This window comes from Harmonia axyridis, chromosome 6 (assembly GCF_914767665.1).
Source record: "Harmonia axyridis chromosome 6, icHarAxyr1.1, whole genome shotgun sequence".
Lineage (NCBI taxonomy): Eukaryota > Metazoa > Arthropoda > Insecta > Coleoptera > Coccinellidae > Harmonia > Harmonia axyridis.
This window is the reverse complement of record NC_059506.1, coordinates 11134356-11161429: the sequence shown is the minus strand read 5'-3', so window position 1 is coordinate 11161429 and position 27074 is coordinate 11134356. Positions and strand designations below refer to the sequence as shown.

At 38.0% G+C, this 27074-nt stretch overlaps 2 protein-coding genes across 2 annotated transcripts in view; both read left to right on the top strand.

The window, feature by feature from the left end:
* LOC123683500 (N-sulphoglucosamine sulphohydrolase) overlaps window positions 1-27074 on the top strand; it is a 145559-nt gene that overhangs the window by 54625 nt on the left and 63860 nt on the right. Inside the window, exon 3 of the mRNA XM_045622592.1 lies at window positions 18354-18501. Coding sequence (XP_045478548.1) covers window positions 18354-18501 — 148 coding nt within the window. The remainder of the gene's footprint in view (window positions 1-18353; window positions 18502-27074) is intronic.
* Window positions 3301-4963, top strand: LOC123683501. The gene has a single exon (XM_045622593.1). It carries the CDS (start codon window positions 3307-3309, stop codon window positions 3994-3996), a length of 690 nt encoding a protein of 229 aa, XP_045478549.1. The 5' UTR covers window positions 3301-3306; the 3' UTR covers window positions 3997-4963.

Sequence of the window (27074 nt, the reverse complement as noted above, 5' to 3'; positions counted from 1 at the left end):
TATGTATGGTTGGTTCCAAAATTTTGACAGTAAATTTCATCAATTTGCTCAATAAGACGGCAGCGCAAAGTTCGAGGCGAGGAATAGTTATCTTCTTTAAAGGCGCAAGTTTAGATTTTGCACATAAAAAATTAGTAGAAATCGAAAAATCATTCAGCGCCCTCAAATAAATGACGCATGCGTATCCCCTCTCACCAGCGTCGCAAAACCCATGGATCTCGTAACCGGAGATCTCAGTTGGAATAATAAGGCGTGGAATTTTCAACTCAGAGGGTAACGGTAGTTCCGATTTATATTGTTGCCAGACACGAATAATGTCAGGGGGCGGCGTTTCATCCCAATCAATTTTTGATATCCAAAGTTGTTGGATTAGGTTTTTTGCGAGAAAAATCGTAGGTGCAACAAATCCGAGGGGATCATACACTTTTGCTAACTCAGAGAGCATAATCCTTTTCGTACATGATGAGTCATCAATGGGTTTGCAGAAAAAACTAAAGTAATCACTGCTGGGATTCCAATTCAATCCCAAAACTTTTAATGAAAATGGTTGTGACCCATTATCGAATGATAGTGAGTCAACAGACAAATGCGATGCTGGTAAATCAGTCAGAAGTGATGGTTCATTACTACAAAACTTACGCAATAGAAACCCAGCTTTGTCTAATAAAGAAATTAAATCATCGCGCAGTATGCGAGCGTCTTCAATGGTGGGTGCACTAAATATAAAATCATCGATATAGGAATTATTTGAAATAATTTCGGCGGCATGTGGATGATTCGATTTTTCATCTTCTGCGAGTTTGCGCAAAACGCGAAGTGCTAAATATGGGCTCGATCGTAGGCCATAAGTGACTGTTCTCAAACGAAAGTCTTGTACTTTATCATTCGGTGAAAAGCGAAAGAGAATTCTCTGAAAATCACAATGAGCAGAGTCCACCCAAATCATACGATACATTTGGCGTATATCACAGCATATAACAAATAGAAAAAGACGAAAACTAGTTATTATTTTGGAAATATCGGGTTGCAATTTTGGACCTGTCATTAGATGATCGTTAAGGGTTTTTTGAGAGTTAAATTTATAAAATCCGTTAAAAACAACTCGCAATTTGGTTGAGATGCTTTCAGGTTTTAGTACGCAATGATGAACTAAATAGTACGAATTCGACGGTATTTCATCGGCAGGAATAACTTCCATATGGTGTGATTTAAGATAATCCATCATAAATTCTTTGTATTGTATATGCAACTGCGGATTCTTCAATAGACGACGTTCAAGAGAGTAAAATCGAGATAAAGCGAAATCACGCATATTCATGAACTGTGGCGTTGAATTTTCAAAGAAAGGCAAAGAGACAACAAATTTTCCGTCATCGGCGCGAGATACCTTTTCAAGAAAATGTCTTTCACAATCAACTTCTTCCTGACTAAAAGGTTCGGCCTCGGGGAGAGTTTCCGCTTCCCAAAATTTTTGTATGTCACAGTCGTGCACATTTTCGAGTGAATTTATGAAAAAAGATGAAACCGGATGCGGAAAACTATTATTGGTTTTACCAAGTAAAATATACCCGAATACAGTATTCATAGCCACGGGTTGATTATCATTAGCGGTAATGCAGTCGGACAAAATAATTCGAGAAAAGATTTCTGCTCCCAGGAGCAAATCTATAGCACCGGGACGATGAAATGATGGATCAGCTAGGGGTAAATTACGAATATGATTCCATGAATTAGTACAAACTGGATGTACAGGTAAATTTTCACAAATTTTATCAATAACTATAGCATCAGTAAATAAAATCGGATTATTTGACATTACTGGTTTCAATGATAGTGACACTGATCCACCACTCAATTTAGTATTCATGGATCCCAATCCTCTGACCTCAACAGAATTAGGAACTTTACGCAAGTTCAGACGTCTTACTGCCTTTTCCGTGATGAAACAAGTCATACTACCCGAATCTATTAAACATCTAAGGCTAGGAACATAGTGAAGCGACCAAGAGGAGCGAAGAGGATAGTAGAGAGGATAGAGGCGAATTCAAACGAATGTATTCTAATAGGGTAGCACATAGTGCAGCGATCCCGACTGCGGTTGCGCTAGGCGGTTAAGCGAGGATAGAGGCGCGATCGGGGAAGTTTGTTTTCGTTCATCGCCGCGCTGCTGCGCAATAATAAATAAAAATGGATATTGAAGCGTTTATAAGTTCAATATATGTGAAAAGTGCTTTGTGGGATCAAAGAGATGCTCAACATCATAACAGATATGTTCTGGACAAGTTATGGGATGCCGTGTCGGATGAAATGAAACTAACAAGTAATTAATTTATATTTTATTTCGACATACATAATGTTTAAAAGTATCCCTAATCAGAGAAGCAGTGGCAGTTGGTCTGTTATTTTCGCGCTGTGTCCCAAATTTATTCGATTTTGATGAAAATTCTTCATCATCAATAGAAATTCCTTCCTTGTCGATAATTATGTTGTGCAAAATGCATATGCATTTGATGATCTTATCTGCCGACTCTGGAGATGTTTCCATTGGTTTCCAGAGAATCCGAAACTTGGCACTTATAATTCCAAATGCACATTCGACTACACGTCTGGCTCGTGAGAGTCGCATATTGAAATATTCTTTCTCGACATCTAAATTCCTCCTATTGAATGGTCTCATTAAATTATTCAATAAAGGATAAGCTTCATCCCCAATGAAAACATAAGGTACAGCTATTGGATATGAAGGTAACATAGCATCCTCAGGTATGTGAAGACGTTTATTTTCCATTAGATGAAAAAGCGATGAAGATCGGAATGAACCTCCATCACTCTGCTTTCCATATCCACCGACATCAATTATTGTGAATTTATAATTAGCATCAGCAACAGCTTGCAAAACAATTGAAAAAAAATTTTTGTAATTATAATACATACTTCCAGAGTGATGGGGACATTTTATTCGAATGTGTTTGCCATCAATGGCTCCCAGACAATTAGGAAAGTTCCACCTTTCATAAAATTCTTTCGCAATATTTTCAAAATCTTTTTCTGAAGGAACTTTCATATGGACTGCTTGGAATGTGTCCCAGATAACTTCCACTACTTCTCGAACGATTAATGACACAGTTGAGGCACCCATTCGAAAAGTGAAACCAAGTGTTTTGAAGGATGATCCAGTTGCCAAATATCTGCAAAATGAAATAAAAATTGGAATACTCTCCTAAAACCTATTTTCTTATTTCAGAAACAGTTGTTAGAACAAAATGGAAGAATTTACGAGACACATTTCGTAAAGAATTAAAAAAAATGCCTGTAAAGCGATCAGGAGATGGAGCTTCCTCTTGGAGTTCATCCTGGCCATATTTTGACAGCTTGCATTTTTTGAAGGATCAATTTACAGCCAGAAAAAGTACAAGTAATTTGCCTGATGACATAATCTTCGATGAAGGTTTTAATTCTCAATCATCAAATGTAGAGATTTTAGATAGAGACGTAGATTCTCCATCGATGGTCGATATATCACAAAATTTGATTGATGAACCATTGACGAGCATGCCATCGACGAGCATACCATCAGCGAGCTCGCCATCGGTGAGCAATTTCTCACGAAAAAGGGAAAGTGGAGTTAATGAATGCCACACACCTATTTCGAAAAAAATTAAGAGGAAAGTAACCAATGATTTAGATGTAGGAACAGCTCTCATTAAGCTAGAGGAAGAAAAAATTAAAATGTTAGGTAAACAGAAGAAATCTGATGAAGATGAGTGTTTTTTTGAAAGTCTCCTTCCTCATATAAGAACACTCAGTCCAAAAAGAAAGATGTTATTAAGGATGAAAATACAACAAGAAGTTTATAACTGCGTTTATGGAGATCAGCAGGAAATGACACAATCAACCAGTACTTTTGAAAAAACAGGAACACAGGAATATTCAACTTCTTCATCAATAACTTCTTACATAAATCATTTTTCTGATGAATCTTTCCATGATTTATAGAAATTCGAAATGTACTTAGAAGCATTAAATTTACGTTTTTGTCCAAGTTGAGTTTATTTCTGAATAAAAATATAAGGAATATGTGTTAACTTACCTCAAAGTCACCACTAGACGTTCTGTGGGAGTGATAGGGTTGCGAATAAAATTGGTCCAGTTTTTCATTAATTTAGATTCAATATTTTCCAGAATGTAGTCGAACGTTGCAATATTCATACGGAAATATGAATGAAATTTCTCTGGATGCTCGCGTAATTCTTCATACAAGTGATGAAATTCACCATGTACTTTCCTAGATTTATTAATTTCGTGAACACTGCAAGTTCTTCTATTTTTATCATTTTTCATTACATACCAGAGTTTCAATGAAGAATTTTCTAACAGTATAAATTCATGTAAATCCATTTTTCGGAAACGCGCCTCCCCTATAATAATCGAACTCGACTTGATTTCTTGTTCGCCTCACTATGAGATGGCACCTCGTCATCGCCGCTACTCTCGGGAACCGCTATCCTCTCTGCTATCCTCTTCGCACCTCTTGGTCGCTTCACTATGTTCCTAGCCTAAGAGATTGATAAGCACCGCGACCATCACAAACATCAACATAAGCAGTAGACAAAAGAACATGACTGGGAAGTGCCATGAATCCAGCACCAACGAAAGTCGAATGATTATCAGGGCGATTTGAGTTAGTTTGCGATAGAAATGATTCTTGACCATTTGACATAGCGGATATTGCAGATGGTGAAGAACTTAAAGCATTAGCAGAGCGAAGTTTAGTGTTGTCATGGAGAAGCGTGTGATGAAATTTTGACTTACATACTTTACATGTATGGCAGGATCTGCAAGATCGTAAATCATGAGAGGAACTTAAACAATTGAAACATAGCTTGTTTACTTTACAAAAATGATAGCGATCAGAAACAGGCTTATTAGCGAACGTAGAGCAAGTATAGAGCGAATAATTTGCTTGGCAAAAAATACAAGTAGCGGCGGGCGATTTATTGACAAACAATGCAGTAGTACGAGATGAAGCGGGACGTATAAATGAAGCAGATTTTCGCATTGTATTTTGTTTATCATTAAAATTGTTGGCGAAGTTGAAGATCCCAGCGTTTCTAAAACAAGACAATGTCTATTAATGAAATCAATTACTTCACTGAATGCTGGAACTTCGGTGGATTGATGCTCCATTTCAAAACGTGTAAGCGTATTCTTGTCAAGGCGTTTTATAATCATCATAACTAAAATAAAATCCCAAGAGTCAGTTGGAAATTTAAGGTTGTTTAAAGCAGCAACGTTTTCAGTGAAGGTATCTATCAATTTCCTATAAGATTCCGCAGAAGGAACTGTTATCTTAGGAGCGTTCTCTATTTCGGTCCACAGACTCTGAGATTGTAAGCGGCGATTGGAAAAACGTTCAACAAAACTTTTATAGGCGATGACGTAATTCGGCGATGTTAAAGGAAACGTTTTAACTAAAGAAAGTGCAGAGCCCTGAACAGAACTAACCAAGTAAGTGAATTTTTCTATTGGAGTTAAGGATGGATTGTTGTGCACAAGTGCATCAAACTGATCTCGAAAAGATGTGAAATCTTTGTAATCACCACTGAATTTCATTAATGATATTTTAGGCAGTCAAACATTTCCATGATTAAAAGGTGGACCTAATATTGTACTATTATGACTTGGTCCTGATGACGAACTTACGTATTCGTCAAATAATTCGGTAAAGCATGTTTTCACATCGTAGTAATCAGAAAGAAAACTCTCTCGAATCAAATTTTCCGGTTTCAAATCGGACTCAGGATCAGTCAAAAGCGCGGAAATTACCTTGTTGTGATGATCAAAAAATTCATCGTGAATCGTTTGTATATCTTGATAGCGCACCTTGAATGAGACGTGTTGAGTTCTATCAGTTTTAGCCTTCTGGGCTAGAATATGAAGCGCCTTCATATCGGCGATCGAATTATTTCGAAATGTTTTGGATTTCTTTAATTTATCCATCGCGCTCTGTTATTCAGACGAATTACCGTGAAATCAGCTGATCGGAAAAATAAAAGGTCAATGAACTCTTGCAGCTGACTTCTATGCAATAGACATGCGTTAATGCGCGAGATGAATTTTCAGGTTCAAGGTCACTGTGTTTTGAAATGCTGAAGAACTTATTAATATGGCGGAGCAGATGTTCGATTTCAATTACTGCTCTTGTATTGAAAAAACGATGAACTGAATTATATATCTCCTAGAAATATAATAATTGCATCAAATAAATTGAAAATATGACGAGCTTCCATTGAAAGCGGTTAGTGTTCGACCACTTGATTGATTGGCGATCTTTACGCATATGCGATCAATTTGAAACAAATGAAAATTTTGAATTTTAATTATATGGCTTATATGCGGCTACAGAAGGATCAAAATGTTGGCGAAAACGATAGCTCTTAAGCTGAGAGATAAAGTGGACTGTATTTGAAAAGCGAAGTCTTACCTGGATGGTGTAGTTCCAAATATTCAAGGCTGATAGAGGGTGATTTGATTCTTCCTCAAGTCTATAGTAACTCAGAGTTGAATTCCTATTGTGCACAGCAGCACAGCACTTTCACTAGTTTCAGCGAAATTACGATAGTAAAGCAAAAGCGAGAATGAAAGCAGAAAAAATATAAGCGGCGATACATGTATATTATAGCGATTGTCTTTTATGACTGACGAATTGTCTTTTTGATGAGGGGGGGATAACGAACTAGATTCCTGATACCATATGATTTAATGCGTATTATGAAAATCTAGGTTGGTTTCTCCAACATATATATATATATATATATATATATATATATATATATATATATATATATATATATATATATATATATATACATATATATATACGCAGGGTGGTGGAAGCCATCGGGGAGTGACGACCCCGCGTACCCTAGTCAACCAGCGAAAGGGGTTAGCTGCCCCTTCGTTGTGCAGAAAATTGAAGCTTTCGACATTCAGGACGAGGCCTCGGATACCGCCCCCGGTGTGGGGACTGCGCCGGCGGGAAGACAGATACAGGCCCTAGCAAATGTGAGTGGAGCAAGTGGCGCTCCTTTGCGAAACGGTACCACAAGGCCACGCAGATCGAGGAACCCCCAGGGCGAAAGCTTGGACCCGTCAAGTTCATCAGAACCGATACAACGCGGTCCCGCTCCAACCCTAAGACGAGAAAGGCAACGCTGGACAAGAGAGATGAATGTGAGTCTTATCAGCGCTTACTTTTTTGTTACTGAGGGTGAAACACAGACGAAGAAATACGCCGGAAAACTGGCAGAGCGATGGATAGAGTCCTACCCTGATAAACAATTCACGGGAAGACATCTGGTTGCCCAAGTAAAGAACATCAAAACAAAAAAACTAGTGGCACCAGATGAAATAGACAGAATGAAAGCAGATGCAGTAAGAAACTCTCCTACCAGAAATATGAACAACATAAGAAGGAGCATCCTAAGACAAAGTACGCTACCACAGCGCCGGATTAGCTACCAACAAGAGAGTGAAGACCAAGCGGACACGAACAACGTACCAACAAATATTCCGGAACCCGATGAGGCAACGCCCGGAATCCTGGCCAATAATATCTTGGAAACTAAGAGCACGAACAAAGACCAACAAAAACAACCCCAGCAAAAGCTCCCCTGGGAGGACCGTTTAGAAAGAAAAATAAAAATGCTCAGAAAAGAAATAGGGGTCCTCCACACCTACTTGCACAATAACAATTCCAGTAGGAAAGTAGAGAAAAAAGTACAGGCATATGCCCAAAAAGTGAGGTTGAAACGAAGCGACACCAATTACCATATGAAGCTCCGCACACATGCCGAGACGCTCAAGCAGAAGATTGCTGCACTGGGAAATAGATTGAGGAGATATCACAAACGAAGGCAACGATATCGACAGAACAACTTGTTTACCAGCAATCAAAGGGAATTCTTCAGGGACCTCCAGAAAGATCAAGCAAGCGAAAATACAACTCCACCAAAAGCAGAAGAGATGAGGAAATACTGGTCAGATGTATGGTCGCAGGAGAAGACCCACAATACAGAAGCCCCATGGATTAGAACGGAGGCAGAGGAATGCAGAAGTATGGAAGGAATGGCCGCGATATCAATTGCGGAAGAGGATGTGCGAGCTACGGTCAGCAGGATGAAAAACTGGGCGTCGCCCGGAGTAGACAGCATTCATAATTATTGGTGGAAATCCCTACCATCCACTCACAACATGCTGGCACGCTTCATCCGCGGAGCACTTGAAAAGCCAGACTCTGTCCCCGAATATTTCACACACGGCATCACGCACCTTGTGCCAAAGAAAGGAGACCTGAAACAACCTGGCAACTATCGGCCGATCACCTGTCTTCCCTCGGCATATAAGATCCTCACCTCCACTATTGCCTTCAAGATCAGTAGCTACTTAAAAGCCAACAACATCATGGCGTGGGAACAGAATGGATGCAAGCGGAAAGGAAGAGGAAGCAAGGAACTATTGGTGATCGACAACCTTATAACGACACAAGCAAAAAAGAGATTGAAAAACATATCGATGGCTTGGATCGATTACCAAAAAGCCTTCGACTCTGTTCCCCACTCGTGGCTACTTGAAGTTCTAAAAATTTACAAGATAAACCGGCAGGTCATCGCATTGCTTGGGCATCTCATGTCCACTTGGCGCACCACACTTTTTGTCCACAACATCTCAGCGTCATATCGAACATCTCAGGTACTAATAAAACGGGGCATATTCCAAGGAGACAGCTTGAGCCCACTGTGGTTCTGTCTTGCTCTCAACATCCTGAGCAAGATGCTCAACAGGTCCTCATACGGCTATTCCATCAACAGTGAGACCCTAATCACACATCTCTTTTATATGGATGACCTGAAGCTCTATGCCAAAGGAAAGAAACAGCTGGAGGGATTACTGGAGCTGGTGAGGAGATATAGCGAGGACATAGCCATGACGCTGGGACTCGAGAAGTGCGCGACGGTGAACGTGAAAAGGGGAAAGATGGCAGTGGAGGATAGTGTAACCCTAGCTGACGGGCGAGAAATGACAGGCCTGAGTAGGGAGGATAGGTATAAGTACTTGGGAGTTCAACAAACATATGAAATAAAACAGAGAGAAAATAAAGACAACACAAAAAATGAACTCCTCAAGCGGGTGAACGCTATACTAAGTACGCAACTTTCGGCGAAAAATAAAGTTATGGCAATAAACATCTGGGCCATACCATGCTTTACGTATACCGCAGGTATACTATCCTGGTCAACAACTGAGCTAGGACAAGTAGATCGAAACATCCGGACACTAGTCACGAAACACGGTATGTTACACCCGAATTCGGCAGTGGAAAGGATCTACTTACCCCGTAAAGAAGGTGGAAGAGGGATGACTAATCTCGAAGAAGCATGCCTGAAAGAAAAAGAAAAACTAGATCTCTTCTTCCGGAACTCCAGCTCACCTGTACACCGATGGGTAGCGGCATCTGATATTGTTTCCACTCCAACCAGCACAGCCGATGCAGAAGAAAATCGATTAAATAGACTCAGACAAACATGGCAAGCTAAACCGTTACACGGACGATTTTACGCCAGCCTGCATCAACCAGAAGTAGACATCGAAAATTCTAACACCTACCTTACTCAGGGCTACCTATTTCCTCAAACAGAAGGTACCTTTCTGGCCATTCAGGACCAGGTTGTACCGACACGAACATACGTCAGACATATAATGAAGCAACGAGTGGAGAGCACGAAATGCAGGTTGTGCAATAGCGCTGAGGAGTCGGTCCAGCACCTCTCATCTGGGTGCTCAGCCATCGCAGGTACCAGGTATCTGACAAGACACGACAGCATGGGGAAAGTAGTTCATCAGTTGTTGTGTCTCCAAAAACACCTTCTTCACAAATTCACACCACACCATCTATACTCATCCCATCCGATAGAGGAAAATGAGCGATATAAGATCTATTGGGACCTAAGTATTGTAAAGGACAGGAGTGTCGAACACAACAGACCGGATATGGTGGTATGGGATAAGGAAGAGAAGACTGCCCTGGTAATAGATTTTGCCGTGCCCCAGGATTATAACCTCGCCAAGACCTATGGGGAAAAGATGTCAAAATACGAGGCGTTAGCCCAACAAATTAAAGATATGTGGCAGCTGAAAAAGGTCAACATAATGCCTCTTATCATATCTGTAAATGGACTCGTCCCAAAAAGGACCACCCAACATCTAAAAGAGCTCAACCTGCCCCACAATGCAATTATGTGGATGCAGAAGGCGGTAATTCTTGGAACGGTCAACATCATAAGGAGAGTGCTCTACCCTCATTAACAGACGGGGTTGTCCTTGGCGCACGCGTGCCCGGACAATACCAGATAGAAAAAAAAAATATATATATATATATTTTTTTTTTAATTCACACTATTATTATTATTATTTGAACTGGGGTCGTTTTGCTTCGGTGAGCCTTCCGGGAACTGCGACCATGCAGATCTTTTGTTCACTACCCTACTCATTCATAGAAACCCAAGGAGGTCGTCAACGACGTTAATAAAATTGACAACCTCCCTAGGGGCCTTGGCCATTACCATTGGTATCCAGGACCGGCTTGCCCATGTGAATGGTTCTTAGGCCAGCCAGCTCTGGACACTTGCATATCAAGTGTTCAGAAGTTTCTACCTCCGATCCACAGAGCCTGCAAATCTCGTCTGCTGACTTACCTATACGGTACAAATGATGTTTGTACCGACAGTGCCCCGTCAGCAGTCCCACCATCACCCGAAGCTCCGCTCGTGACAGCTTCAGGAGTTTTCTGGTGTAAGTAGGTGAAATCTTCACGAATTTCTTTGCCTGAGCAAGTCTAGGAGTGTTAGTCCAGTGGATTGTCCTACTGTTCAACTCCCATAGCTGGACCGCAGCTTTGTATTGGTCTTTTCCTATCCCACAGAAAGGCTCAGGTCCAGCAGGTCTTAACCTTGATGCACTTTTTGCAAGCTCGTCCGCTCTCTCATTTCCTTCAACCCCACAGTGCCCTGGTACCCATAGTAGAGTCACCTTATTTCCTCTGGCCAGTTACTTTATGGTGTTACGGCACTCCCAAGTCAGCAGAGACCCCCGACTAATTCACACTAGCGTGGTAGTTCAATTGTGATTATTCGGGCCGGAAGGCCAAGAATAATTTCTGTTGTCAATGGGGAAATATTATCTGTCGTATGATACCAACTGTCCCCAAGATCACCGCCTTCTGCATCCAAAGAGTAGTGTTGGGAGGCAGCTTCAATTCCTGGAGATGCTCTGTAGTTTTTCGATGAACCATATATATATATATATATATATATATATATATATATATATATATATATATATATATATATATATATATATATATATATATATATATATATATATATATATATATATATATGTACCTTAAATGAGATTTGGAATGACATGAGACCAGATAGACGCACATATGCTCAGCATATAACGAATAGAGTTCGCTGGATATTGAATGAAAAAAAGATACACCGGACAGAGTCGAGTATGATAGAAAACAACTGTTGGCCAGACATAATTCTTGGAAATCAGAGTGACGAGGCCATTGTTGAAATAATTCCCCATGAAAATGTTGAACTGGCACGTGAGGACGAGAATATCCGGGGCGAAGGAATGGACTCACATGCTCACATTTTTACAGCGCTGAACAGGAACCTGTTGAAGTTCAGAGGAATGGATCCAAAAATTAGGCGAAAAATCCCGAGACTCAGGCATTGTAAAAAGCTAAAAGAAGATCTTTTTATAATAATAATAATAAAGATATGAGTGCAATCGACAATATACTGTCAAGGATCATTGACAGGGACCACTCTCTTCTACAGATTGTGGATATGGTTTACGCGGGGGCCATAACTGTTGCTGAACTCCAGGGTAAGACGGAATCGCCGGTTGAGACGACGAGGCCTTCTGGTGATTCGCCATGGAAGACACGCCTAGAAAAAAAGATCATTTCATATAGAAGTAAACTTGGTAGCATTCATACTTACCTTTCCACACAAAAACCGTCCAGGAGAGTATTGAAATCAATGAAGATCATAGCAAAGGAGTATAAACTAAGGTTTGGTGCGGGCGATTTCCATAATAAGATCAGGTTAGCAGCAGACAACCTTAAACAAAAAATAAAAGCATTAGGGGCTAGACTGCGGCGTTATAATGAGAGGACTAAGAGGTATAGAAACAACCTTCTATATTACGCGAATCAAAAGGAATTTTTTCGTAACTTGGAGGAGGGGGCTGATGTCTGATGGCTCACCACCGGGATGTTGAAGTATGGAGGCTTTTTGGAGTAAGATATGGAGCGAGGAGGTCAGTCACGATGAGGGTGCTGACTGGCTGAAGGACATGGAGGATCAATCAGGTGAAGGTATTATGAGTGAGGTACATATAGATGTGACAGACGTACAATGGGTCTTGAAGTCCGCGAATAACTGGGCCGCACCAGGAGTTGACAACATCCATAACTTCTGGTGAAAACATTTTAGGTCAGTTCATTCTTCCCTAGCTCGCCTGTTTCAAAAATGTTTGGAGAAACCTGAGCTGGTCCCCACTTACATGACTAGCGGAATAACATACATGCTACCAAAGTGATCCGAGTCAGAGAATCCAGCAAACTACAGGCCAGTAACATGTTTGCCAATAATTTATAAACTACTAACTGGAGTTCTAACGCGGCATATCAACAACTACCTGAGAACCAATAACATTCTAGATAAAGAACAGAACGGATGCAAATCCAAAACTATGGGCGCAAAGGAACTCCTGATATCGGATCTAATTATTACCAAACACGCAAGGAAAAAACTACGAAACATCTCGGTGGCATGGGTAGATTATAGAAAAGCGTTCGATTCTGTGCCCCACTCGTGGTTGCTCAAAGTTTTGAACATGTACGGAATATGTGACTCGGCAAAAAACCTCCTAAAACATCTTATGAGCGGGGACTATTTCAGGGAGATACACTAAGTCCTCTATGGTTCTGCTTGGCATTAAACTCCCTAAGGGCACTGATTAACAACCAAAAATATGGATATATTCTAGATAGAATTACAAAAATTAAAATAACCCATCAGCTTTACATCGATGACCTTAAGTTGTATGCATCTAATGATGAAGAACTGACAAAACAGATACAGATCGTAGCTACATTCAGTGAGGCCATAAGAATGCAAATGGGTCTAGATAAATGCACAAGGCTTACTGTGAAAAAGGGAAAAATCAGTGAGAGTGATTCAAGCTTCCTTGATCAGGACGCCATTCAGACTCTTGATCTAATGAACTCAGTTGTTGAGTCTTCCTTCATTCTTGGATGGTTTATTCGTCGGTTTTGTTTCATTCCTAGGTATTTATAAAGATCGTCTGATTTCATTGCTTCTATCTCCTGTCCATTGAAGAGAGCTATCGGTTCATCTTGGATTTTTCCACGCACTACGCTAATAGTACGACACTTGTCTAATCCGAATTCCACCCCCATAGTCTAAGATCCCGATATAAAACGACCTTCACCGAGATGCTTATTTGATAAAACGTATTTTATATTTAATTTAACATGTCAATAAAAATATCACATATGGGTTGCCTAACAAATTTTAGTCCAGAGAAGGTTTAATTAATAATTAAAGAAAATTTTTTCTCAAACATTTCACCGGTTTGATTATTAGATAAATTCTATACCAATCGAAAGTATGAAGCCCATAGAATGTGCTAACGTTAGGTTGCCTATTTTTTTCCGGTCACAACTCTCGGGTAGCCAGGTATAAACAGGTAAATTTATACTAGCATTTAGCAACGGTCTGATTATTGAATCAAAATCAATATAATTAAAGATTATTTTATTATGGACACGGTGGTATAGGGTTGCCTGCGAAAAATCAGTTCCGAATCCCGGTTGTCGAATTTTAAAAAGTTAAATATTGCTACGAGTGAATGTGTGCGACTGAGAGGTCCCAATCCACCATCTCATGCGATAGAAGAGGACACAGCATAGCAGCTGTTTGAAGTCCGTCCAGTGAAAGAAAGAGAGTGCGCATGCTATTTGTTCTTGGAAATGAAAAGGATAGCGATAGACTAGTATATGCGTGCATATATACAAATTTGATGGGATTTCTGTTTTTGTCAGAACCTAAAGACAAAATTTGGTTTTTCGCAATGCATCAGTTGAAGAATATCTTCTTTCGGCCATAACTCCAAAACGCCTGATACTATCGCTTTGCGACCTTCAGGTGTTTTTTATGCAAATTTAATGTTAATTCTGTTTCTGTTAAGAAAATCCTATCATTACATTTGAAATATTCGGAATGAAATGAACAAAACAGTGAACTTCTGACTTAGCGCCCCCTATCGAAAGCATCAAAAACAAATTTATCATGAGTATATTTTGTCCTCAATCAACAAGATGTTATCTTTCAGACGAGATCTAATTTGCTCAAAAATATTGAGCCAAACTGAAGATGCATGCACTTCAATCAGATTTCTCCCTGACACCTACCCTTATTTGATGTCGTAAAATCGGAAGTGACAATTCAAAAAGATAGAGAATTTTACAAGTAATAAAGTGATGATATTTTTTCTTCAACTTCATATGAAACATTTTCGAGTAAAATTCATTTTTCTACTCGACGATAGCTATAACGCCCCCTAGCGGTAGAGGTATGAACTTCAAAACTATTTCCAGTGTGTTTTCTTTCTATTCTACCGCAAGTCTCTACGATGAGTGGATCCTGAGATATAGCCGCTTACCTCGTTTATTTGCCCACCCTGTACAAAGAAGGTTTTTGAAGTGGCTTTCATTTCGTGAGGATGGACTGTACCCACCTAGGGGATACAATCATAGTATCTTATTATCAAGATTCAATTTGAAAAACCTTGAATGCACACGAGGTTTGCATGCCATAAAATTCCTTCATGGTCTTCTGGGTGGTAGGATTGACTGCGTTGAGTTGTTGAGTAAGCTAGATCTTCTCGTACCTCGCCCGAATTCTAGAACCAGATACCCTTTCTATGTTAGGACACCAAGAACTAATTTGCTTTTGCAGTCACCATTTAGATATGCTTGTTCCGTTTTTAATTCTATAGCGGATAGATGTGATCTGCATTCTCAACCTCTGGATTATATCTGTGATTTGTATTTAAATGAAAACATCTGAAGTTAAGAAGATCACACATGACATTGTATTGTATATGATTTCCATTTCTTTCTTTTGTTTTATTTTTCTTTTCCGCGGGGCCTGAAAACTGTCTGCTGGGGTGCATATGGGTTGTTTATCTATTAATTTTTTCTGTTTTATTGGATTACGTTCATGATATAGCATATTTTTTTCTTCATAAATTGTTATTAATTTTATATTGATTATTGTTTTTGTACAATGATGAGGCATATCAGTCACAAGGAACAATTGTATACAATTTATTCAATGGCAACGTTTCTGAGCATTCAGCTCCTTCATCAGGCTAAAAACACAAACCAATTTATAAACAACGGCATGGATCATACAATTGTTGTAGCAATAAAGACAAAAAATAGATAAAATGACGTCACTATACAATATATATGGAATATATAGATATATAATAAATATGAAATATAAACTAGATGACAAAATAACAATGAATATAAAAATAAGGCAAAACAACATAAACAATTCACGCCAGGTCGGCCAAGGAAACAATAAAATTACAAGAAAAAGCGATCTCACCCTATGAATAACGGTTATAAATCATTCGAATACATCGAAATCATCAAATAAATGTACAATAAAATGGCATTCTCAGGATAACATTAAAACCATATCAAACAAGACGTATCAGTATAAACAAAAGCATCAGGCAAGACAGACTGCATTAAAATGTGTTAGACATACTACACACCCGATTCAAAATGAAACACGAACTGCCGCGCAATAAAATTATCTACATTAACCTTATTAATTAAGTTGAAATACCCCGAACTCAAACTACCAATATCGGTGCGTGTATTCACAGAATCTTTTATTCTCTTGATAAAAACCATCTCGTTAAATGTTCGTTTGAACCAATTCTTTTCTTTATTTAAAATTCATCAATTTTTGCATGCTGTGATGATGCTGTTACTTCACAACGATTTTTGCAATCTCTCTCATGTTGTTTCAACCTCGACCCTATATACTGTTTCGTTTGGCCTATGTAACTGCCAGCACAATCTGAACAATCTATTTTGTATACTAAATTAAAATGTCTCATCAACGGATTGCCATCCTTTAGTCGACTGAACAATTTGCCCATATAATAATATATATAATTATATATTATATTATATTATTATTACAAGACTCTCGAGTAGAGTGGATAAAAATATACTTTCATCAAGTGGAATACCTAGCCCAGAAAAATTGTCAGATAATTTAACACAAGGACGATTCGAAAATTGGCGACAGAAATTTAAAAACTATTTGTTATTCCAAGGTTTGAACACAGAAAATAACGGTCAATCAAGAACCCTTTTAGTATATTCTTTCAACCAAGAGATATCAGACGTAGTTCGACTTGTTTTGAATATACATGATTTGAAGGTCCGCGACATTTTGAGCTAGAAAAAAACTTCAAGATGAATAACATCATCAGGTTGCAAAATGTGATTTGCGGAACATGTCAGTGGACGGTTTTGTTTACTCACTGTCGGATTGGAAACACATTGCATATTTCAAAACATCGAGACAAAATAGAATTATTTTGATATTTTTATGAGATAAACACCTTAAAAGAGATTTCATTGAAACTGACGAAATTTAATCTGATTAGAATACGAGGTGAGTGACGAATCGAATCTGCTGCTGTTTCATTTATATTAAAATTATTGTTCGACATTTTATCCTAGAAAAAAATCACACAAGATTCGAAACGTTGGCGATGTATTCATAGGAGATTAAATTAAAGGTGTCCAAATTCCTGTTATCGTTATTTAAATAAGTTTTTAATGTTCCTTGCTAGAATATTACAGTTAGAGAATAGGTATAGAATAATCAAATCATAACAAAGTAGAATAACATAGTCTCATTAATGATGTGACAATAAAAGCTATTCACGATGCGAATTATCTGAAAGAATCGACATCAGAATTTAATGCAATCGCCTAATTTTTTTGTTCAACTCTAGTGTTGAATAGCGTGCGCCCATGATAGCGCCATAAGATCAAACGAACATCTGGAAAAGCGCTCTTAAGGAGTAGTTTAAGAAAGATTGGGAGAACTATACCTTTATACACTTCCTCTTAAAGAACAGGCCAATTGAAAAGTCCGTGGTCTACCATAGTAAAACACATTTTTTTGGCAAAATTCGATTTTAATATTCAACATAGTTTATTCCAACTCTTCGATTTGTCTTTAGCTTCAAAATAGGCCTCAGTTTTGGCTTGGAGGTAATCAATGAATATTATACCTTGCGCATCCCAGAATACTGATGCCATAACCTTGCCAGCTGACTGTTGTGTTTTTCCTCGCTTTGGATTCGGTTCATCGTGTGCAGTCCACTCAGCTGACTGTCGATTTTGGACTCAGGAGTGAAATGATGGAGCCATGTTTCATCCATTGTCACATATCGACACAAAAATTCAGGTTTATTGTACTTGAACAGATTCAAACACTGCTCAGAATCATTAACACGTTGTTGATTTTGATCAGCTGTGAGCTCGCGCGGCACAAATTGGGCACACAGCTTTCTCATCTACAAATATTCGTGAATGATATGATGTCCACGTTCAGATGATATATTCACAATGTCTGTTATCTCGATTTGCTTCACTTCACAGTCATTTAAAATCATTTTGTGAATTTTTGTGAATTTTTTTCGTCGGTAAATGCCTCTTTTGGGCGTCCACTGCGTGCGCCGTCTTCAGTGCTCATTTCACCTCGTTTAAATTTAGCATACCAATCAATGATTGTTGATTTTTCTGATGCAGACCCCGGAAATCTTCATCAAGCCAAGGTTTTGCTTCAACTGTATTTTTCCCTCCAAAAAGCAATATTTTATCAGCACGGAAAATTTTTTTTCATCTTTTTTCAAATAAAAAAAATTGCTACACTCACAACGCAATATCTCACAAACTAATGGTCGGACTGCTGTCAAATTTTGACACGTATCGTTTGAAGGTTGGTACCAATTAAAAATCATATCGATTTAATACTAGCACCGCCATCTGTGCATCAGACCGGGCTTTTTTCAATTGGCCTAATAAGATGCGTTGTAATTGTTTTGATGAGTTTTACTCACTGTTTACTTTTTATTTGTTTCAGGTATAATAGGTAAAAAACACCTTGGACCATCATCTGTGTATCGTTTCGATTACGAGCAAACTGAAGAAAACAACTCGATTCTTCAAGTTGGAAGAAACATCACCCATATCAAATTATTAGTCCGAGAATTTTTGAGTAATGTTTCACAGTAAGTTTTTTTTGAGTCCTCATTGTTAATCTTAAAATAAAATTAAAAAAATATATATGGGGATTGAGAGTCCAACAAAAAGGTAGGTCAGTAGACTAACTGTTGTAAAACTTTTTGAATTATTGTGATGTTTAGTTTTGGCAACGTCAAGTATTCTTGGCATATCGATGCGTATGTTTTGTTAGATTATTAATTAGATGTTTTGTTATCGGAAAGAAAAGTTGAAGTTTGGTTACAACAAAACTTCAACCGAAAACTTTATACTTGAAGTTTTTTATTTTTTATAACGTTTTTGGTTTCATTTACGGACATTTTTAAATATATCTAGATTTTTGGTACTGTTTTTGCTACTGTCTTTATTTTTTTGGTCATTTCATTGTACAACTCTAGCTCTTCATCATTTTTGCGGCAGATGGTAATGTATTGTCCGAGACAGTTCCGGATTTCTAATAAGCTATCAAACGCAGTTAAGGGTTGCTATTTTTCTATAATAGTAAAGGTTGCCAATGAAATTTTTTGTGTTACAAATAGTATTTGAAGAAGTAATATTGGAAGCAAAAAAAAAATGAAATTTTTAAAAAATTAGGTGCAAACTACGCGGTTTAGGGACGCTGTTTTTCTATTATATTTCATGTAGGTCACAGATGAAATTTTTGTGTTAAGAATCGTTACTAACGTAGTACTGTCAGAAGTAAAAGGAAATGTATGTAGGATCCAGTTATTGTTCCCTGTGAATAATTGCGATGGTCAACCGGATGCTTGGAGACCTATTAGTTTATTTTAGTGTCGAGGGCATGACAGCTTCAATTGATTTACAGGGAACGAATTGTTATTGTACATTTAATGTAAATAGGATGTGTAATTCTTCGGGGTGTCGAAGATGTGTCATGTCGGTTGTAAAACTTAAGAGATTTAATGGGGTTGGGAAAGTTCGAGAACAAGACGGTTGTACCAGATGTGTAACATCTGTGTATCAGGTTCTATTCCTTCGAGAATATTCGATTTCCAGGAATCCGCGATGATCTTTATGGACGGTACGGCAAAGCTCTTATTGGACTAGGGGATGGTACTTTCCCCTAAGGGTGTGGTCAAGCCGAGAGAAGGGAGGTCGATATTCGAGAGAGGGTAGTTCCAATCGGCAGAGAGCACAGTTCAAATTAAGCCGAAGGTGGGTGGAGTCAACCTAAGTCGAAGTAAGAGTAAGTTCGGTCGGTCAACCTAAGACGTAAGACGAAAAGACGGTTCGAGGACTAGATTAAGACGAGTCGCGAACAAAGCAAAGACGAGATCTTCTCAATACTGAGTTTGTACTGTATAATTGTGGCTTTGTAAATAGATGTAAATAATTCAAAAGAGTTTAATTATTACAAATCCAACAAAGTCACGGAGAAAAAGATGAAAGGCCAGGTAATCGAATACCTCTAGAAGATCGATTAAACAAGCCTACATGTATAATTTTTGGAAAAGAGAAACGCATTTCAGGGGTTTTAGTTTTGTATTATAGTTTAGGTAACAAACGAAAATTTTGGGGTACAAATAGTTACTAATGAGTTACTAACGAATGCAAAAAAAATTCTTAATGTTCGAAAAAGTGGGTGTTAACTTCGCATTTTAGGAGTTATATTTATCCATTATAGGTAAGGTAACAAACAGAAATTTTGTGTTACCAACAGTTAGTAACGATAGACTTTCAAACAAAATTTTTTTTCGAGAAAAATCGAAAAAAAACTGTGAAGTTGGAACCCCAGTAGAATGCGATATTTTTCAATTCAGAATGATGTTTCTTCGGTTAATGTTGATCCTCAGGGAAGTTCGGGATTGATACGTAATCTTCCTACACTACCGAAGATTGAATTGCATGAATTTTCGAGAAATATTAGAGAATGGGAAACCTTTGATACATGAAAATAAGTTACTTACGGATACTGATAAAGTGAATTATTTGGTAGGTCGTTTGAAAGGATCTGCGTTGACTATTTGTTCTTCATTAGCTCCTACTGAAGAAAATTATGAAATCATCTGGAATTCGCTTGTGGAAAAATATCAGGATAAGCGCGCTCTTGCAACTAATTATCTATAATTGTATTGGTATTATGGTAATTTAGTAATAAAAACGTAAGCGTGAATAAGAGAATTGACCTAAATTTCTTGAATGTTCTTTATTCTTCTGCCAAGCTTTCGGAATATTTTATTCCATCATCAGGGCTACTACAAAAGTTACAATAAATAGATGTATAAAACATATCTCTCAAAATAAATAAAACTTTTCACTTACAGAAATTGAAAACTCGAAAAGAATTATAAAAATCGATCTTGTAAGGCTAAGACAATTCATCAGCATGCCAGTACAGAAGTCATTATTTTTTTATACATTCCTGTCTTATTGAATTTAATTTATGATTTTTATATCCATGTTGTCAATATGTTCATATTCATTCATATTAATTTATTTTCCTCAAAAATTTACAGATATATATATATATATATATATATATATATATATATATATATATATATATATATATATATATCAACAATTTTAATTCCCAATATACAACAATAGTTATAAGTATGATAAGGGGTGTGGGAAAATTGATAAGTGTTATAATTTCACTCTTCTTTATTTCATTTAGTCGACGTTTCGATCCCGATGGGGACCTTCTTCAGGACTCTACAATAGCAATAGAAAACAGTCAAAAACATGGCAACCACAAAACATGTAAAAATAGTACATACCGAAATACAGAGTTGTAAAGATCTTATTTGAACACAAATCAATAGCTCTCAATAAAGCAATGAACAAGAACATCAACAAATTTAGCGAAAAAAGATCTGATATTTCGTTAGCACAAAAGTAGAAATCAATTATCATATGTAAATAAGGTAAACAGAAAAATCAACAAAATGAGAGGTTGTCAAAAATGCTGTCAACCAGACTTGCCACAGAATACACGCACATGACAAATGAAACATAGAATAGCATTAAATCACACTTGGTCGCAGTAATTCACTCTCACCGAACTCAGAACAAATGCGATTATTGAAAGACTCCATGAACCGAATCCAATCCCCTCTCACAGAAATAGTCCGGAACACAGATTTCATCATTACGTTATCCCGACTGTAGAACTTGTGAAAATATTCATTCCATTTGATCCGCCCAATTCTCTGCCACCAAACTGGTCATAATGAATCAAATAAGTATAGATGGAGCTAATATTGTTTACATCCCTTCTGTAATTCATAGAACAAGTGTGTGATAACAAAATTTCCAAATTTCTTCGAACACCAAAGGATACGATCGATAACGAGTCTCAAGGAGTATACGAGATACCATGTTCCGCATGTCCTAGAACATACATAGGACAAACCAACAGACGTATAACTAACAGAGTATATGAGCACCAACTTGCAATACGCCAAGGAGATCCAACATCTGCCCTATTCAAACACTACTCTGAAACAGGACATAGCGTTGATTTTGAGGGATGTAAGACCATCTCTGCAGAGAGAACCCTCACATGTAGGATAATCCGTGAAGCACTCGAGATCGAAAAACGACCCAATTGTCTCAACAAACGGGATGATGGTCAAAGATTACCCAACACTTGGAAACCTTTGATTTCCCGTCTCATGGCAACACATCGATCGATAACTCAGCCCCCGACAACAACCCGATCGACAGTTCAGCTTCATACCACCCGTACCAGGCTCCCAGTTGCCACCCGTTCGAGAACAACCCGATCGATGACCCGAAGTCACGTGACATCACCATCGGTTCCTGCACAGTCGATAACAACTCGATCGACAACAAACCGAGCGAAAACAACTCGATCAATAACAACTCGATCGATGATATTGCTACATACGTTGTTGAGTGCACACGTTTTAGTTAACTTCTACATTTAATTTCAAATAAGTTGGTTAAAAGTCTCTGATTTTCTCTCAAATTGGTTTATAACCAAGTCTCAAAGCCGATCGTTGATTTGTGCGGTTTCTGCAGAGTTTTGTTTGTGAGTTTTCTTCAAAAATGCCCTTAACACGAGAGCAGTTGAGCGAGGTGAAAAACGCGACCGATGTGATGGTGAAGACAATATGTGGAGATAAGGCATTCATAAAAAGATTAGTCGATTCTGTTTCATCCGGCATATTGGAAATTCTGGGTGAAAAACTCGGTGTACTCGAGAAGAAGGTGGATACCTTAAACAATGATATGCGTCATATGAGGCTGAGTCATGAAAAGGAAATAAAAACCCTCAATGATAAAATCGAGCAGCTGGAGCAGATGACGTTGAATTCTCCGAGGGATTCCACACATACTATTCAGATATTGGAGGAAATCGAGGAAATTAAGCGTAGAGAGAATAATGTTGTGATTTTTGGAGTTCCGGAGGACGAGGACGATCCGGTCGTGATATAGTTACCAATATTATCCCTAACGTCAATATGAATAACCCGCAAATGCATAGATTGGGTAAACGGTTTCCCGGAAAGTCAAGGCCGATAAAACTTACTTTACCTAACAAAGCAGATATACCTCTTCTTATTAAGAATAATAAAACTCTGCAAAATAATGAGAGATTCCGAGGTGTATACATCAGACCCGACCAAACGGTGAGACAGCGTGACTACTTCTTGACACTTCGTCGAGAATTGATGGAACGTAAAAAGAGTGGAGAAAATGATATTATGATAAAATATCGAAATGGACACCCACATATAGTAAAGAAAAAAAACCTCTAAACTCATCCAGCAGACGTTCAGACGAGAAGACATATACCAGCGCACTAAAAATTTATTATCAGAACTGTAGGGGATTGAATACCAAGACGCACATATTTTTGCAAAATGTACTAACCAGTGGCCACAGTGTGGTTGCTATTACTGAGAGCTGGTTGAGGGACGGTGTACTCGATGGTGAGTTATTTCCACAAAACTATGCAGTTTATCGTAAAGATCGTAGTACAGGGAATCGCGGAGGAGGAGTTTTGCTGGCAGTTAACAGTAATGAATACAATTCGGAAATCTACGTGATTGACTGTCCTATTCAGAGAATTGATGTCCTGGCGGTGAAAATTTCTGGAGCTAATTATATTCCAGTGATTATATTATTAGTATCTATACATTCCACCAAATATTTCTATGGATGAGTATGATGAATTTTTTGAATCAATAGAAAATAAGGAAGATATAGACAGGATAACAATTATGGGTGACTTCAATATTCCGGAACTTCAGAATTTTTATGATTGTGATCTCCAAACTAACTTGACAGCCCGTTTCAACAGCTTTCTCAATTTTTGTGATATGAAGCAATGTAACGAGGTTAGGAACCATAATAATAGAATGCTGGATTTGGTTCTCACAAATAAAGAAGCAATTTGTGAAGTGCTGCCCCATGACGATCCATTGGTGCCAGTTGATCCACATCATCCAGTATTTGTTGTGCAAGTTCCAGCATGCCCCACTGTCCCAAGAAATTTCTCCTCCAGAGCAAAACGGTATGATTTTAGAAATTTAGACGATCAAAAATTTTGTCGGCTTCTCAGTGAGGTGGACTGGTGTCAACAATTAGGTAAACTATGCTAGTGATATTTTTGACCATATTATTCAGAATATAATTGCAAAGTGTGTACTCTTAAAAAAATGCTGCTCCCGTAATTATCCATTGTGGTATTCCAATGAATTAATTACTCAAATACAGACGAAAAATCATTACCTAAAAATGTACAGAAAACATAAATTATTTTTTTTTCTCGAGCGTTTCAAAAGTCTGAGACGTTCGGTTAAACGCGGTGTTGAATTTTCTTACAGAGAGTTCATTCAAAGGTCTGAGAACGATTTGAAGGAGGATCCTCGGGGATTTTGAAACTACGTAAATTCTAAAAAAAACAATTCTCGAATTCCCGGACAAATGCACTTTGATAAGGAGACTTTAACAACTCCAGAGTCGATAGTCAATGCATTTGCGAAAAGTTTTAGAAGTGTATACGTCATGAATGACAATAAAAACCTGTCAGATATGTACGGTGGAAATGAGGAACTTGTTGACTCCAACAGTTTTTTGAATATTTCTAACATTTCCGAGGACCTTGTCATATCAGCATCAAAAAGGCTTAAGAACAAACTGACTGTGGGACCAGATGGTATCCCGGTTAGACTCGTAAAGTCTCATATAGATTTGTTCGCCCGACCTCTATGCATCATATACAATTTGATGATAAAATCCGGCATTTTTCCGAATATCTGGAAAATTTCGCGCATTAGCCCAATTTTGAAGTCAGGAAAGAATTCGGAGATTGTTAATTACAGGCCAATTGCTCTTATATCAGTTTTTTCTAAGTTGATCGAGATAGTTTTGTCTGATATAATTTATGACCATGTTAGGGCATCATTGTCTGAGTATCAACACGGTTTTGTCAGATCTCGGAGCACTGCATCGAATCTGTGTATTTTCACTCAATATGTTTCCAAGTCACTCGATTCTCGGAATCAGGTAGATGTGGTCTATACGGACTTTAGCAAGGCGTTCGATCGTGTCTCGCATCAACAGCTGCTGAGGAAGCTGTCCAACTTTGGTATTACGAGTGCTCTCCTGTCTCTGCTGGAATCTTATCTAAGAGAACGGAAACAATTTGTTGAATATGAGGGAGTAAGGTCGTTTTCATTTGTTTCGACCTCGGGCGTACCACAGGGTTCTAATTTAGGACCACTGTTATTTCTCCTGTTCATCAATGACATTTCGGATATTTTTTGTTCTCAAAAATTACTTTTTGCGGATGATTTAAAGATTTACAGGGAGATTGGGGATCGCCGGGATTGTTTATTGTTGCAAGGTGACCTCGACAGATTGCATACATGGTGTGTGGAAAATAAATTATTCCTAAACATAAGTAAATGTAAAACTATAACGTTCACTAGGAGGTCATCCCCTATTGCTTATGATTACCACCTTTATAACACGCTATTACAAAAAGTAAATGAGTCAAGGGACCTGGGTATAGTTTTCGATCCGAAACTCACGTTTTCTTCCCATATTGCAAATATAACGGCAAGTGCTATGAGGATGATGGGTTTTGTGATTCGTAATTGTAGGGAATTTTCATCCTTTGCAGCAATTTCCTCTGTGTACCAAGCTTTGGTGAGGAGAAAATTGACATATTGCAGTTCAGTGTGGAATCCTTCCCAGGCAAAATATGTAGCTTGCATTGAGGGTGTACAGAGGAGGTTTCTCAAATTCGGTTTTCAGAGAAAACATGGTTTTTATCCCGATAGAGGATACAGTTACGACTCTCTTTTGAATGAGTTTAATTTCATTTCGCTCAGAAAGGTCCGCGAAATTAATGATTTAGTCTTTCTTTATAAGATAATTCACGGACGGATCGATTCGACAATTCTTCTTTCGTCAGTTTGTTTGAATGTTCCTCGTTTTACATCCAGATCACATTTAACTTTTCATATTGATGTACCTAATACTCAGCATCATTTTCATTGTCCACTTACGTCAATGTGCAGAAGTTATAATAATCTTCAGATTGTGGATATATTTTATTTATTTATTTATTTATTTATTTAATTGTTTATATACCAATATATAATATATAAACTATTGACCCATCAAATTTACATGGGGAGTCAACAAAATATAACATCTAAGTAAAATACAGAGTTCACATTATTTTCACCAACAAAGATTGAGAATAAAAACGGATATACTTTTTCGATGGTTCTTTTATTCCAGGTTATCATTGAAAAATTCTTGGGTATTATAGTAGGCCCTCTCCACCAACATCCTCTTGAGCTCCACTTTCAACTTCTCTCTTTTGGCTTCTTTAAGTTTGGAAGGTATCTTATTAAACAATTTGATAGGTTTATACTCATCTGAGCTGCATTTACTCTGTGATATGGAATTGTGAAATAATTCCTAGTACGGGTTTCATATTCGTGGTGACAGCTGTTCTTCCGAAGGATCTCCTTATGGTCATACACATAAATGACGCAGGCCATTATGAAAATACCTGTCAAGGTAAGTATACCTTCCTTAGGAAACAGTTCCCTACAGCTTTGTCGTCCATTTGCCCCACACAGCACTCTTATAGCGTTTTTTTGCTTTCTGAATATTCTTGTACATTCAGGGGAGTCCCCCCAAAAAAGAATGCCAAAGTTAAGAGCACTGTGGAAGTGTCCAAAATAAGCTATTTTCGCAGCTTCGGGTCCTGCTAGCTGCATCATTCTTCTCACAGTATATGTTGCCCTAGAGAGTCTCGGAACTAGCATGTCGATATGTTGTGAGGAGCTCAGATTTGGCAACAGTGTGATACCAAGAAGCTTCATGGAACAATCAGAAGACGGCTTGGTCTCGAAGAGAAGCGTCTGGGTTTTTTGGATGTTCATCATCATCCCGTTTGTATCAAACCATGACTTTGCCTCAACCATTGTTTTCTCATCCTTCTCTCGTAATTCCTGGTCTTCCACTCCAATATTCAAGAATGTGGTATCGTCGGCGAAAAGGATTGTCTGATCTGCTGTTACATTTGCTGGTAGGTTATTTATGTAGATAACAAACAAGATGG